This window comes from Solanum stenotomum, unplaced genomic scaffold (assembly GCF_019186545.1).
Source record: "Solanum stenotomum isolate F172 unplaced genomic scaffold, ASM1918654v1 scaffold567, whole genome shotgun sequence".
Classification (NCBI taxonomy): domain Eukaryota; kingdom Viridiplantae; phylum Streptophyta; class Magnoliopsida; order Solanales; family Solanaceae; genus Solanum; species Solanum stenotomum.
The window spans coordinates 14,304-29,783 of NW_026035832.1; the positions used below are offsets into that span (position 1 = coordinate 14,304).

The following is a 15,480-nucleotide window of genomic DNA, read 5'->3' on the forward strand; positions in this document are numbered from 1 at the left end:
AAATTCTTCAAACCACATTCTTCTCCTTCCTCAAATTTAGTCTACACTCCAACCACACACACACACACTCTCTCTCTTTCCAATCTCCCATTTCTTAATCAATCGTCAATATTTTTTCTTCTAAATCCAAAGGCAAAGAAACCCCACAAAAGTTAAAGAAAAGAAAGAAAAAAAAAATTACAATAATTACTACTACTACCATTTTGTTCCAACAACAACCAGTCCCTCCAAGAAACCAGAAGATTCCCATAAATATAGGCTAAAGTTTCAATACCCTCATCTTCCTTTTTTTACTCTTTTTTGTTTGTTTGATGATACCAATACCCTCATCATCACCTTCATAGCCACCCCTTTTTCTTTATTTTGCTTCTTATCTCCATTTCCACTATCAACAACCAAAACTTCATTACATTACAAGGGAAAACAACAAAAACAAAAACAAAAAAGACTATTTCAAACCCTAACCCTCACCTTTTTCAAGAAAATCCAAGAGAATTTGGAGATTATCTTTGAAAACAAGAAATACCCAAGGTGGGTATTGCTCAAATATCCAAGATTTGGAAAGTGTAAGGTCCCAAATGATGCACATTGACAATATCCCATCAACCCCAGGAAAGTTCAAGATGGAAAAGTCTCCTTACAATAGGCTAAGGATGCATTTTTCTCTAGCAAAGCTCACATTTTGGTCATTTGTATTCTTGGGGTTGATCTTTGTATTCTTCTACAGATCTCCAGCTTCTTCATCCTCTGTTTCTTCAGATCTCTCAAGAAGATCTCTCAGAACCAGCTCCTATGGTGGTCCTGCTTGGGAGAAGAGGATTAAAGCTTCAGCTAAAGTAAGGTCACGTAATGGTATTTCTGTATTGGTTACTGGTGCTGCTGGCTTTGTAGGAACTCATGTTTCGGTTGCTCTTAAACGCCGTGGCGATGGCGTATTGGGTTTGGATAATTTCAATGATTATTATGACCCTTCGCTCAAAAGAGCGCGACAAGCGCTCTTAGAGCGAACAGGGGTGTATGTTGTTGAGGGTGATATCAATGATGCCACCCTCTTGAAGAAACTTTTTGATATTGTTCCATTTACTCATGTAATGCATTTAGCTGCACAAGCAGGTGTACGTTATGCCATGGAAAATCCTGGATCATATGTGCATAGTAATATTGCTGGTCTTGTTAATGTTCTTGAAATTTGCAAAAGTGTTAATCCTCAACCTGCTATTGTGTGGGCTTCATCTAGTTCTGTATATGGATTGAATACTAAGGTACCCTTTTCAGAGAAGGATAGAACAGATCAGCCTGCTAGTCTTTATGCTGCAACTAAAAAGGCTGGTGAGGAAATTGCTCATACATATAATCATATATATGGGCTTTCATTAACTGGATTGAGATTTTTCACCGTTTACGGACCGTGGGGTAGGCCAGACATGGCTTACTTCTTTTTCACAAGGGATATCTTGAAGGGAAAATCGATTCCTATATTCGAGGCTGCTAATCATGGCACGGTAGCTAGGGATTTTACCTACATTGATGATATAGTGAAGGGATGTTTGGCAGCATTGGATACTGCTGAGAAGAGCACTGGAAGTGGCGGGAAGAAGAAAGGCGCTGCTCAACTGCGGGTGTTCAATTTAGGCAACACATCTCCTGTGCCAGTTTCAGATCTTGTCAGCATTTTGGAGAGGTTGCTAAAGGTTAAGGCCAAGAGATTGGTGATGAAGTTGCCAAGGAATGGAGATGTGCCATTTACTCATGCCAATATAAGTTCAGCCCACAAGGAGCTTGGATATAAGCCTACGACGGATCTACAGACGGGATTGAAGAAATTTGTTCGATGGTATCTCAATTACTATGGTAATGGAAAGAAGAGTGCCCAGTGATACATTCTTTGAATTGTGCGGTAGGACCATTCAATTCTTGTTCATTTTGATTCTATGATTGTTTTTTAACACATATTCGATCGATTGCCCCACTTTCTTGCTTTCTAAATCTTGATGATGCTATATATGGAGCACATCAGATCCCTCTGATGATGAAGTTTTGTGCTGGGCAATTTGATCTGTGTCAAATGGAACCTGAAACCAACTTTTATTACTTTTGGAATGCAATTGTTGTAGTTTGTTCAATTTAGGATTCACGACTGATAGACCACTGCTGATTGATGGACAGCGGATGTATCATCTTTATTAAGTTCTAATAAGAGTAGCACATGATAGTTCCACATTTGATTTCTTGCATAGATTTGTTTGGTTAGGACATTTCTGAGATCATCCTTTTACATGAATGTTGAGGTTGTATATTTCTTATTTTGGCGGTTAAACAAGATTCTGTACTTTGTGATTCAGTATTTTGTGGTTTATTACTGGAAGTTGATTATTTAGATTTGTTATAATAGATTATTTCCGTTGTTCTTTTCCCTGTTTGTTATTTCTTTATGATTGAAAGAAAGGCAAGGAATAAGAAGCACCGTTAGAAACTGACAGTTAAGAAGCCTGAAGAGAACCCCACAATGCTCCAGCTCCTCTAGGTTCTATGTTTCCTTTCCTTGAGTATGTGAGATGCTAGCGTTTAACCAGAAAACTAGTTAGTATAGGATCAAGGAGACATACTTTGCCTTTCATCTTCTTCTACCTTTACATTTTATGTCTGCAAGCTAAGAATGATTCCTCCCTTCTGGAGACAGTCTTCAGAAGTAAAATGCAAACACTAACATCAAGAAGTGTGCTATATCAATGAACAACTAGGTCTTTTTTGGAAATTATGTTGATACTGTGATGGCTCATACAAATTATCTGGTCCATCTTTACCTTCCGATTTAGAAGTGAATTTATTGTGTAAATGCCCATTTCATTGACTATTTGGGTAGTTACAGCACTAATTCAGTTTGAAGAAATAGCATTACTATTGAATGGTTCTGAATGTGCTTCTCTTAGAATTACTAGCTGCTGAGACTAATCCTATTTAGATATTATCAACTTGAGTTTTAGAAAGTTGCACTTCTGGTTTATGTGACGGGATGGATCAAGATGCTGATGCAGTAATGTAAATTTCTGATCTTTCATCTGTCAAATATAAAATGAGAATTTCCGAATTGGGCACTGAGGTGTGAAAGCTTGAGTGCTCATTTACCTCCTCAATAAGTGGGAACTAAAATAGGATAGCTAAATTTCTGGCCCTTTCATGAGGTTTATGTTGTATTAGAATTCATCTGAACTTGGTTTTGATCCATTTCATTTCATTAGATATCTAAGGTTGAACACTATAGTGGAAGCTATCCCCATATTTCATTCTGTTTCTAAGCATATGTACAAACAATTGGGAGTTGCGATCCTCTTGGAGCCCGTGTCAAGAGCTTTTCTTGGATTTCATTTTCTTTCCATTTTAAACATTTGAAAATAACTTAGCATTTTTGGCGCCTGTAGCAATGTACAGAAAAGTTTGTGCATCTTTCACATTGTCATTGTTCTTGATATTCAGTTTGTGGATCATGTCTAATTGCATGAGTTCTCGTTTAGCAGCCTGAATATTAGGAAAAGTATATCATAAACTGGAGTATCTTGTTTTCAGTCTGAGAAGTTTATTAGTTAAAATGAACTTCGACCAAAAGACTTTATACTGGTGGTTTCTGTTTCCACTAGTAGGATGAAATTTTGACAGTTACGAGGACAAAGCGTTTGCATTCTTATCTATTTGATTGATGCAGCTTGCCATTCCTGTTCATTTTATCCCCTTGATTGATTTAGCTTGCTTTGGGGTATTGTTAGCAAGATGTTATTGTATGATTGCCTCTGTATTCTAAAAACGAGTTCGAGTTGGGTGTTTGGACAGTATTTGATGCAAGGTTAATATGAAATGATTAAAGTTGTTCAAGGAATTCCCAGAATTGCTTTGAAGTTATTTATGGACATATCCTTCAGTTTGAAAAAAAAAAAAAAAGGTGAAGGTTGTGACAGTTATCTTAATATTTCACCAATACCAGTATTTGGGAATATTGAAATTCAGCATCTTAAATAGGGACTCATGCATTCACTGGTTGCAGATCAATCAGGAACAATTATTAGCTTGTAGGATGCTTTTGCCAGTATTCTTTTCTTTGATTGAAAGGATTATTTTCTGCTATCTTCCATCACAATGTTTATTTACAAGCATTTGAATAATCTGCCTGTATTCTGAACCCTTCACCTTGAATATAAAAACCTCATTTCAACCTGACATGAAGTGGGAGTTCATTTTTGTGGTTACTAGATTTCACTACATTATAGGGGAAAATACACAAGATCATGAATCCAATCACAATAAATGTTTTAAGACACCACAGGGTGCCACTACTCCCTTATTCCTCCTGGTAAGTGTAGTGCAAAGGGAGTAAGAAGAAAAACAGATGTTAAGGTGGGAGAGGAAGAGTGAAAAAATGACATATATTCTATAATGACAGAGGTTTTCTATCTGGCCATGACTCCAATTGTTGGAAGTACTTCACTGGCACCACACCATCAATACCCTCTGTCAAGATAACTCTGTTTTCAGAGATATAAAGCTTCATCCCATCTGAAGCAATGCAAGAAAACTGTGAGAAACAGCAAAAAAGTAGGATTTTCAAATATTCATGACTTTAGCACACATATCAACTTTTGAATATACTTTATTTTGTGATTAGTGTTTGAATCTAAATAAAGAACATAGAAATAAGCTAAGACTTCACTTTGAGAAAAGAATATTCTTTCTTGATAACTTACTTTTTGAAAACCTATTATAAGCTACAATATGTTTGATCGCCAACTTATACTTTAATTCATTCTATTTTATTGGAATTTTGATAATACTTTGGAGAAACTCGACAAATCAAAACGAATTACCTTCCAAAGCTTTTCTCATATCAAGAAAGATGAGGACATTAACATCTCGCCTCATTCCTATTCAACAACAAAGAATATTTAGTCACCCAAGCAAACCAAGACTTCAGGTAAATTGGCTAAAGGCTGCTGATAGAGGAAGATACTGAAGGTCAAAGATGAACAACCCATAAGTTTACACATGGAGATCAGAAAGCCCAATATCTAAGGGGAATGATTCTTAAAAGTACCATGTCAGGATTCTACTAGATCAACAACTGTATCTTTGATGATCCAGTTGAGAAAATTTGTGTGGAACATGTATTATACGTGCCATGAGAAAAACATTCAGAGTCGATGGATTTATGACAGTAGTGTAAATAGTAAAAATGGGCAATAGATTTAAGATCCTGTAAGGTATCTTACCACTAATTACTTCGCCGTCTGTTGGCAAGCCACATGAGAAATGAACATGTAACCTTTTCATGCGTTTGAGCCCATGCTCCAAAATTGATTCCAAATACTTCTTGTAAGTGCCATGTACACAAACTGCACATTGCCACAGATGAAAACCACAACTTCAAATATGGAGAAAGAAATTTTTTAAGGACACAGGGAGACATTGATGCAAAAATTGTTCTTCAGCACCAGACAAGGAACTGATCTCATTTTATATACATAACTATCTATTGAGGTCAAGACAGTTATTAACGCTAATACTCAGCTTTTAGTACATTATCCTGAAATGAAATTTATTTTTTGTAGTTGTTATTGCATTGTAAAAAGGCACGATCTTTTCAGGATAACTGTCACCAATTTGAGATTGTCATATAAGTTGGGGTCGAAGGAAGATCTAATATCATTCTTTCAGCCCAAATCTGTGATATTTTGCAAGTCTATTTCAAGGAAAAATATCAATTGTAATATTTTCATAACATTGTTAAGTCACTAAAAGTTTTAACTATATTCACAGTCCTAACTAACTGTGTTGAATTTTGTTCTAAAAATCACAGATAGAGGAAATAAATTTTACACTAATCTGAAAATCAAAGATAGAGGGAATAAATTTTACACTAATGAGACACAAGAATCAACAACTTGCTACTAGCATTCAGTTCAAATATGTTTCTTCTCTCAAAGTTAATCTTGAAAGATACTACTTATCAAGGATTTGAGGTGGCTAGAACGACAGTAATCTTAGGAGAAGAAAAATCAAGAGCATTGGATAAAGAGAGGAACTATCATCTGGGAATGGATAGATATAGCCATTTCCTTAAAAAAATATAATATCACGATTAAAACAAAATAGCCTCTTTGCCAATTCCCTGTAGATTTGTATTGCTTCATGTGACTCTCAACAAAAAAACTCAACCCCAAAGCATCATCTCTTAGCAGGGCAGATTTCAAAAACGCCTTTTATATTTAGTTAAAGTTCCCCAAAATGTTTATGAAGCTTTTTAGGTATTCACTTTCAATACTCGGGCCATGACCAAACATGTTTTCCTTTTCTTTTTCTCTTTGCCTTTTTCGGATCCTGTTACCCTATCAACCACATGTTGCTGAACAGGATGCTTAAAATGTATAGAACAGTTTACATCATAGCTCAGACGGACTCAAAATTAGAGTAATTTTTCATTACTCCAACGATTAGCGTTTATAAGTTATTAAATGCACAAAATTATCTTACCTGGAACTTCATCAGCTGAAAGGATCGGTTTCAATAAGCTTTCAGTTTCAACTATCTGTAAAGTGGAAAACAAATATTCTTCAGCTACTAATGATACTGCTAATTTGTGAGCCGAATATCATTCATTGGATGTCTAAATGCATTTACTTTCTTTATTGTTATCTCGTTTGGTTATGTGTCAAATAAGGATGTAAATGCTTGCATTAAATGAAATGTACTTAGAGATTTAAAAAACACTCAACTAATGTGCTTTCAAACGTACACGAACAATATAAAATCTGTGTTCAATCTCTCACATTCCAGTCTTCCATTCTCCCCCTCTTTCATTTCTACTTATGTTCAGAATTTACTTCTTCATTCATCAGAATTTCATCCAACTATAGTGGATGTACCCTTTAGAGATTCCTCCACTCCGACTGTCATGACTTATTGATAAACTAATCCAACTAATTTCCATCGAAAATATACTAGGAAATAACATTACTCCACTTTACGGAGGAAAAAGTACCTTTACTGTATGGCCTTGGTTGGCACGTATCAGAAGCTCTCCATTTTCTTCCAAAAGGCCGAATCTTTGCTTGTTATCCTTCCGTACGGCCTATAAGAAAGCATACAAAAAGAACATATATGTAGAACAAAAATGTCAAATAAAAGAAAAGGGAGCAATCAACTCAATTGTGAGTTGTGACAATGAAAAGACAGACATTGTCAAATTTCCAGCTATGATAGAAGGTACCAATCATTTTCAACTAAATTAACTCAAAAACGTTTTGCAACCCAAATAAGAAGCAAATCAGACTTTTCATCAACTTTATACAAGAAACAGAGTCAATAAATTAAAGGAGCACAAAGCTTCACATAACTAACCTCTTTGACATCATCAACTGTGTGTGACCTCAATGTGACATTTGCAAATGTTTTTAAGTTTAACTTTAACAGATCTTGCACCTTCACATACATATTCAAGTTTAGTTCAAAGGCCATGTGCCGCAAAATGCGTGTCCTGAGGATAAGCAACATTACAGAATATTCCACAAATCTTATTTAGTTTAGACAAAGTTTGGTCTTTTATAAGAGAACTTAGAAAGTTCAAGTCAAGTGACATTTGGTTCTCAGCTAACAATAGTTCCAAACACTACAACACATACATATCGTTACTACCCTTAAGACTGGAACTAATCACTCCAAGTGATCAATATGGGTAGAAACTATTTTTTAATTACTATGTTTTTCATGAATTAACTCTCCCCTACCCGTGATCGAGTTACGCAAAACAATGTCAGTCCCAAACCAGGAAAAAGGGACGAGGGTCATTGAAAGTTGAAGCCCAAAATAATCAATTATGAATCTTTGAGAAATGAAGGCCTGAAATAAACCAAAAATGGGCAGAGAGGATTCATACAGCCAAAGCCAACTAATTGGGGTTGAGGACGCATTTGCTAACTGATTGATTAAACTTTCTATACTATCATAGGTCTGACATAAAAACCTAAACATAAAATTCATATAGCTTAACTCAACTAATTTCGAATTGTGGTAATTGATTACTATGGGTCACATAATAAAAATTAAAAGCCTGAAAAGAGAAAAAGACATATACATACAATAGTCTACCAAGAGCATCAATTTTATCTTTGCCGGAGCTTCCAACACCACCGCCACGGCCCCCTGATCTTTCTGTACTATCCCTCGTGTCCAGTCCTCTTCCTCTACCACCGCTGTCATCGATTCAAAATCAAAATTTTCCAATTAAAGATTCAAATTTTACAGAGAAATCAGCAAGAAAGAAGATTTTTTCTTTTACCTTCGATTGGAATGAGAAAAGGCAGAGTAGGATGAGGATGAATGTTTGTGGAAACCAGTGTTGTCCATTGAAGCAGGGAAACAAGGAAGCAAAGAAGGAGAAAGGAAGGATGTGAAAGGAGGTGAAGGAAGAAAAAGAAGGCGGCAACGTACTAGTCGGAAACTGACCTGAAAAGTGAACATGGAATCAAAAATTGTGTGGGGCGGGGTGGGTGCGTTAAGCTCCAATTCTACTCCATATAAAATTCAATTATGTCTAAACAAATAGTATAATCTAATTGAAATATGCTAACTATTATAAAATAATATAGTGTGGATTTCCACTACACCAAAAAGTTACTACATAACCTCCTCCATTATAAAGATAACCACCACCTTTATGATCATTATTCTTGTAATTTGCATCCCCAATTCTCTAATTACTTATCGTGTATTTATATAGTTGCTGTTAATTTTCGTGGTTATTAAAGTTTTACAAATAGGCTTAGTAATTGTGTCACATACAACTAATAGAATTGCACCAAACACTGATTGGATTGGAATTTTGCTTTTGCTGAAAAAAAATAGTAATTATTTGTCTTTGTCTATTTTGTCCTTAACAAATAAAGTCAGTTGGATGGTTTGACTTGCTCATTTATCAATCGAATTAGTGCAAATGTTTAGATTCTCTCTAGGCGTTTGATTTTTGAAATTTAGTGCTCAACTTTTAATTCTGATGATATTAAACAAGATATTTCAGGTTCTTCAAAGTGGTAAATTTTAAGCATCATTGGTTTACAGAAGAGCTAGTCTCATCAAAATACTTTGCAATTAAATTGTCAAAGAATATTGTGATACTTTGACTACTAATTGCAAAACATTTGTAGGACTAACACTTGTAAACATCAAATTTGAAATAGTTATTTTACTAATCGATTTAACTATTTAATTTTTTTAATATGCTCATTTTTATATTAAAATACTGTCATGTGTAGTATATTATTAATTAAATAGAAATTTATTTAACATCCCTCTAAATTATTCATATCATAGCCCTTTTATTTAATTTATTTCAATTCAATTTTATATCAATTCTAGCCTTTCCTATCCAATTTCATATTAATTCTAGCTAACTTTAATCCCAAAAAAATTGACATAATACATAAACATGACCCTTAACTTATTTTTTAGTGGATAATTATACCCTCCAACTTTGAGTTTATACAAGTAGTCACACGTGTTCTACATGACATAATACACGTAGGACACCATATAGGACACAAAATTGTCATGTAGGACGAATGTCTATTTGTTCAATTTTATATTAATTTAAATGTCTACTTGTACACACCCAAAATTAAAGGTCATAGTTGTCAGCTGACACCAAATTAAGGATCAGGTTTATATATTATGCTAAAATAAAAATTCAAATCCAATCAAATAAACTTTAACCCACCATCTCTCCACTCCTAGAGAAATCAACGACAATAAGCGCTGCCCACCATCTCTCCACCCTCACTCTCCGCCACCCTCTCCCCGTCCCAGCGAGAAACACCTGTCGGCGGCTCCACTCTCCTTCCAAATCGCCCACTGTCCCTCTCTCCTCTTTTAATGTCAAGTCACACTCTCTTTTCTTATGTTTTCTTGATCAATTGTTGTCTTGCTTTAATATTTATTGTTTGAAAATTAGACTTACATATTTATTCCCTTTTATTTAATAATAAATAAGTTTAACTTGTCTTATTACTTTATCACTTAAAATTTTATATTAATAAAAGATCACCTCGCCAATCTTTGTTCTTTAATTTTAAAATAAAATCTTTGCCTATTTTATCATATAGTTAAATTTAATTAGATTAATAACTAAAGCCTTTGAGTTATTGCTTTTTATTGTCAATTAAAAAATTAGTTAATGTAGTAAAAGTTAAGAACAAAAGAACAATACAAAGATGAATACAAGAAGAATATAAAACAAGATGAACAATATAAGATAACTTTCTTTCTTTCAAGTGTTCATCAAATCCTCAAGTGTGTACAATATGAACCATTATGCCTCTATTTATAGTGTAACATAGAGGCATACAAAAGATTAGTCATAAACATGACATTAAACATGAATATAATTGAGGAGGTTATGAAGGTGAAAGCTTACAAGAATAATAATCATAAAGGTGGTAGTTATCTTCATAATGAAGGAGATTATGTAGTAACTTCTTGGTGTAGTGGACATCCACACTATATCCTTTGACAATTAAATTGCAAAGTGTTTTGATGAGACTAGCTCTTCTGTAAACCAATGATGCTCAAAATTTAACACTTTGAAAAACCTGGAATATCTTGTCTAATATCATCAGAATTAGAAGTTGAGCACCAAATTTCAAAAACCAAACGCCTAAAGAGAGAATCTAAACATTTGCACTAATTCAATTGATAAATGAGCAAGTCAACCATCCAACTGACTTCATTTGTTAAGGACAAGATAGACAAAGACAAATAATTACTATTTTTTTCATTGAAAGCAAAATTCCAATTCCAATCCGTGTTTGACGCAATTTATTAGTTGTATGTGGCACAATTACTAAGCCTATTTCCAAAATTTTAATAACCACAAAAATTAACAGCAGCTATATAAATACACGATAAGTAATTAGAGAATTGGGGATGCAAATTAAAAGTAGAAAATGTTCCCCTTATCATCTCTCATAAAACAAAATTTGTTCCAATCATAATTTTGAACAACCCGGCCATACAAAAACAACTCAAGTCTGTAATTTTGAAGATAGGACTTGACCAAGCAACTTGTAATCCCAATCCATGATCTTCTCTAAGCCACAAGAGTACTCGCGGTGGTAGACTCGTTTGGAGGAGCCCACAGGCGTCAGTAATAAGAGAATTTTTGAAGAATCTTTTATTTCTTCAAACATATAGCCACGTGAATTTTCAACTTCGTTTGCATCACATTTGAACCGGAATGACCAACTGGTTATGCCAACTAATATTTATTCTAGTAAACTTCTAGTTTACTTTTGCATGCGATTCCATCATCATGCTCATAATTTTATTCAACAAACAAGAAAAAGGCGGGTAACCTTTTATGTAAATATTCATAACCCGCTTTGATTGTAATAATCTGAAAATATTTAATCTTTCAATAATTTACAGTCTCAACATAATAATTATTTTTTTTCAATTCCTCCGAAACTGAAAAAGTTTCTTTTGAAACTTACTACAATTTCAATATTATGAACAATTTCATTCCGGATAGTAATGAATTAGCTCGTTTAGAACTCTCAATTAATTTTGTGTACTACTATAAATTTCACAAGGAGGAGGTGAAAGGTTACAAGAATAATGATCATAAAGGTGGTGGTTATCTTCATAATGGAGGAGGTTATGTAGTAAATTTTTGGTGTAGTATACATCCACACTATATTATTTTATAACAGTTAGCATATTTCAATTAGATTATACTAATTGTTTAGACATAATTGAATTTTATATGGAGTATAATTGGAGCTTAACGCACCCACCCCACCCCACGCAATTTCTGATTCCATGTTCACTTTTCTGGTCAGTTTCCGACTAGTATGTTGTCGCCTTCTTTTTCTTCCTTCACCTCCTTTTACATCCTTCCTCTCTCCTTCTTTGCTTCCTCGTTTCCCTGCTTCAATGGACAACACTGGTTTCCACAAACATTCATCATCATCCTACTCTGCCTTTTCTCATTCCAATCGAAGGTTAAAAGAAAAAATCTTCTTTCTTGCTGATTTCTCTGTAAAGTTTGAATCTTTAATTGGAAAATTTTGATTTTGAATCAATGACAGCGGTGGTAGTGGAAGAGGAAGAGGACTGGACACGAGGGATAATACAGAAAGATCAGGGGTCCGTGGCGGTGGTGCTGGAAGCTGCGGCAAAGATAAAATTGATGTTCTTGATAGACTATTGTATGTATGTCTTTTTCTCCTTTCAAGCTTTTAATTTTTATTATGTGACCCATGGTAATCAATCACCTCAATTCGAAATTAGTTGGGTTAAGCTATATGAATTTTATGTTTAGGTTTTATGTCAGACCCATGATAGTATAGAAAATTTAATCAATCAGTCAGCAAATGCGTCCTCAACCCCAATTAGTTGGCTTTGGCTGTATGAATCCTCTATGCCCATTTTTGGTTTATTTCAGGCCTTAATTTCTCAAAGACTCATAATTGATTATTTTGGGCTTCAACTTACAATGACCCTCGTCCTTTTTTCCTAGTTTGGGACTGACATTGTTTTGCGTAACTCGATCACGGATAGGGGAGAGTTAATTCATGAAAAATATAGTAATTAGAAAATAGTTTCTACCCATGATGATCACTTGGAGTGATTAGTTCCAGTCTTAAGGGTAGTAACGTTATGTATGTGTTGTAGTGTTTGAAACTATTGTTAGCTGAGAACCAGGTGTCACTTGACTTGAACTTTCTAAGTTCTCTTATAAAAGACCAAACTTTGTCTAAACTAAATAAGATTTGTGGAATATTCTGTAATGTTGTTTATCCTCAGGACACGCATTTTGCGGCACATGGCCTCTGAGCTAAACTTGAATATGAGGAATGATTAAAAACATTTGCAAATGTCTCATTGAGGTCACACACAGTTGATGATGCCAAAGAGATTAGTTATGTGAAGCCTCGTGCTCCTTTAATTTATTGCCTCTATTTTTTGTATAAAGTTGATGAAAAGTCTGATTTGTTTCTTATTTGGATTGCAAAACGTTTTTGAGTTAATTTGGTTGAAAAGGATTGGTACCTTCTATCCTAGCTGGAAATTTGACAATGTCTGTCTTTTCATTGTCACAACTCACAATTGAGTTGATTGCTCCCTTTTCTTTTATTTGACATTTTTGTTCTACATATATGTTCTTTTTGTATGCTTTCTTATAGGTCGTACGGAAGGATAACAAGCAAAGATTCGGCCTTTTGAAAGAAAATGAAGAGCTTCTGATACGTGCCAACCAAGGCCATACAGTAAAGGTACTTTTTCCTCCGTAAAGTGGAGTAATGTTATTTCCTAGTATATTTCTGATGGAAATTAGTTTGATTAGTTTATCAACAAGTCATGGCATTCGGAGTAGAGGAATCTCTAAAAGGTACATCCACTATAGTTGGATGAAATTCTGATGAATGAAGAAGTAAATTCTGAACATAAGTGGAAATGAAAGAGGGAGAGAATGGAAGACTGGAATGTGAGAGATTGAACACGAATTTTATATTGTTCGTGTACGTTTGAAAGCACATTAGTTGAGTGTTTTTTAAATCTCTAAGTACATTTCATTTAATGCAAGCATTTATACCCTTATTTGACACATAACCAAACGAGACAACAATAAAGAAAGTAAATGCATTTAGACATTTAAATATGCATCTTTTGGCTAATAATTTTATTAGCAATGAAACACTATTATGAGATTCTCAGTGCGTGCGTGTGTTATCTTGCTTTTAAAATTCCAATTTCCATCTTTTCATGATTGAAAGGCTCATGATATGCAGACCATTGTGATACATGTTTTGCCTTTGTATGAAAAGCTATTGTAATCAGACATCCAATGAATGATATTCGGCTCACAAATTAGCAGTATCATTAGTAGCTGAAGAATATTTGTTTTCCACTTTACAGATAGTTGAAACTGAAAGCTTATTGAAACCGATCCTTTCAGCTGATGAAGTTCCAGGTAAGATAATTTTGTACATTTAATAACTTATAAACGCTACTAGTTGAAGTAATGAAAAATTACTCTAATTTTGAGACTGTCTGAGCTATGATGTAAATTGTTCTATACATTTTAAGCATCCTGTTCAGCACCATGTGGTTGATAGGGTAACAGGATCTGAAAAGGCAAAGAGAAAAAGAAAAGGAAAACATGGTTGGTCCTAGCACGAGAATTGAAAGTGAATACCTAAAAAGTTTCATAAACATTTTGGGGAACTTTAACTAAATATAAAAGGCATTTTAAAATCTGTCCTGCTAAGAGATGATGCTTTGGGGTTGAGCTTTTTTGTTGAGAGTCACATGAAACAATACAAATCTACAGGAAATTGGCAAAGAAGCTATTTTGTTTTAACCGTGATATTATATTTTTTTCAAGGAAATGGCTATATCTATACATTCCCAGATGATAGTTCCTACTTTATCCAATGCTCTTGATTTCTATGATTTTTCTTCTCCTGAGATTACTGTCGTTCTAGCCACCTCAAATCCTTGATATGTAGTATCTTTCAGGATTAACTTTGAGAGTAGAAACATATTTAAACTAAATGCTAGTAGCAAGTTGTTGATTCTTGTGTCTCATTAGTGTAAAATTTATTCTCTCTATCTTTGATTTTCATATTAGTGTAAAATTTATTTCCTCTATCTGTGATTTTCAGAACAAAATTCAACACAGTTAGTTAGGACTGTGAATATAGTTAAAACTTTTAGTGACTTAACAATGTTATGAAAATATTACAATTGATATTTTTCCTTGAAATAAACTTGCAAAATATCACAAATTTGGGCTGAAAGAATAATATTAGATCTTCCTTCAACCCCAACTTACATGACAAAATCTCAAATTGGTGACAGTTATCCTGAAAAGATCGTGCCTTTTTACAATGCAATAACAGCTACCAAAAATAATTTCATTTCAGAATAATGTACTAAAAGCTGAGTATTAGCGTTAATAACTGTCTTGACCTCAATAGATAGTTATGTATATAAAATGAGATCAGTTCCTTGTCTGGTGCTGAAGAACAATTTTTGCATCAATGTCTCCCTGTGTCCTTAAAAAATTTCTTTCTCCATATTTGAAGTTGTGGTTTTCGTTTGTGGCAATGTGCAGTTTGTGTACATGGCACTTACAAGAAGAATTTGGAATCAATTTTGGAGCATGGGCTCAAACGCATGAAAAGGTTACATGTTCATTTCTCATGTGGCTTGCCAACAGACGGCGAAATAATTAGTGGTAAGATACCTTACAGGATCTTAAATCTATTGTCATTTTCACTATTTACACTACTGTCATAAATCTATCGATTCTGAATGTTTTTCTCATGGCATGTATAATCCCTGTTCCACACAAATTTTCTCAACTGGATCATCAAAGATACAGTTGTTGATCTAGTAGAATCCTGACATGATACTTTTAAGAATCATTCCCCTTAGATA

General features: G+C 34.1%; 2 protein-coding genes and 1 pseudogene across 2 annotated transcripts; 2 read left to right on the forward strand and 1 right to left on the reverse strand.

The window, feature by feature from the left end:
- LOC125852801 (UDP-glucuronate 4-epimerase 2) lies at nt 1-2,341 on the forward strand. The gene has a single exon (XM_049532484.1). The coding sequence runs from the start codon at nt 579-581 to the stop codon at nt 1,875-1,877; it is 1,299 nt and encodes a 432-aa protein (XP_049388441.1). The 5' UTR covers nt 1-578; the 3' UTR covers nt 1,878-2,341.
- A 1,719-nt stretch (nt 2,342-4,060) lies between these two features.
- Nucleotides 4,061-8,510, reverse strand: LOC125852800 (uncharacterized). Its single transcript, XM_049532483.1, has 8 exons — nt 8,321-8,510; nt 8,121-8,234; nt 7,384-7,519; nt 7,025-7,114; nt 6,517-6,571; nt 5,256-5,378; nt 4,854-4,910; nt 4,061-4,545 (listed from the first exon to the last, which is right to left on the reverse strand). Exons 1-8 carry the CDS (start codon nt 8,500-8,502, stop codon nt 4,421-4,423), a joined length of 882 nt encoding a protein of 293 aa, XP_049388440.1. The 5' UTR covers nt 8,503-8,510; the 3' UTR covers nt 4,061-4,420.
- A 3,329-nt stretch (nt 8,511-11,839) lies between these two features.
- Nucleotides 11,840-15,277, forward strand: LOC125852802 (uncharacterized; annotated as a pseudogene).
- The last annotated feature ends 203 nt before the right edge of the window (nt 15,278-15,480 follow it).

Excerpts from the sequence above, each read along its gene's own strand:
- LOC125852801 (XM_049532484.1), top strand. The coding sequence starts at position 579 with ATGATGCACATTGACAATATCCCATCAACCCCAGGAAAGTTCAAGATG.
- LOC125852800 (XM_049532483.1), bottom strand. The coding sequence starts at position 8,502 with ATGTTCACTTTTCAGGTCAGTTTCCGACTAGTACGTTGCCGCCTTCTT. Across the intron at positions 7,115-7,383 it reads CAGTTGATGATGTCAAAGAG|GCCGTACGGAAGGATAACAA; the intron begins GTTAGTTATGTG and ends GCTTTCTTATAG. Across the intron at positions 4,911-5,255 it reads AGACGGCGAAGTAATTAGTG|GAATGAGGCGAGATGTTAAT; the intron begins GTAAGATACCTT and ends GTTGTTGAATAG.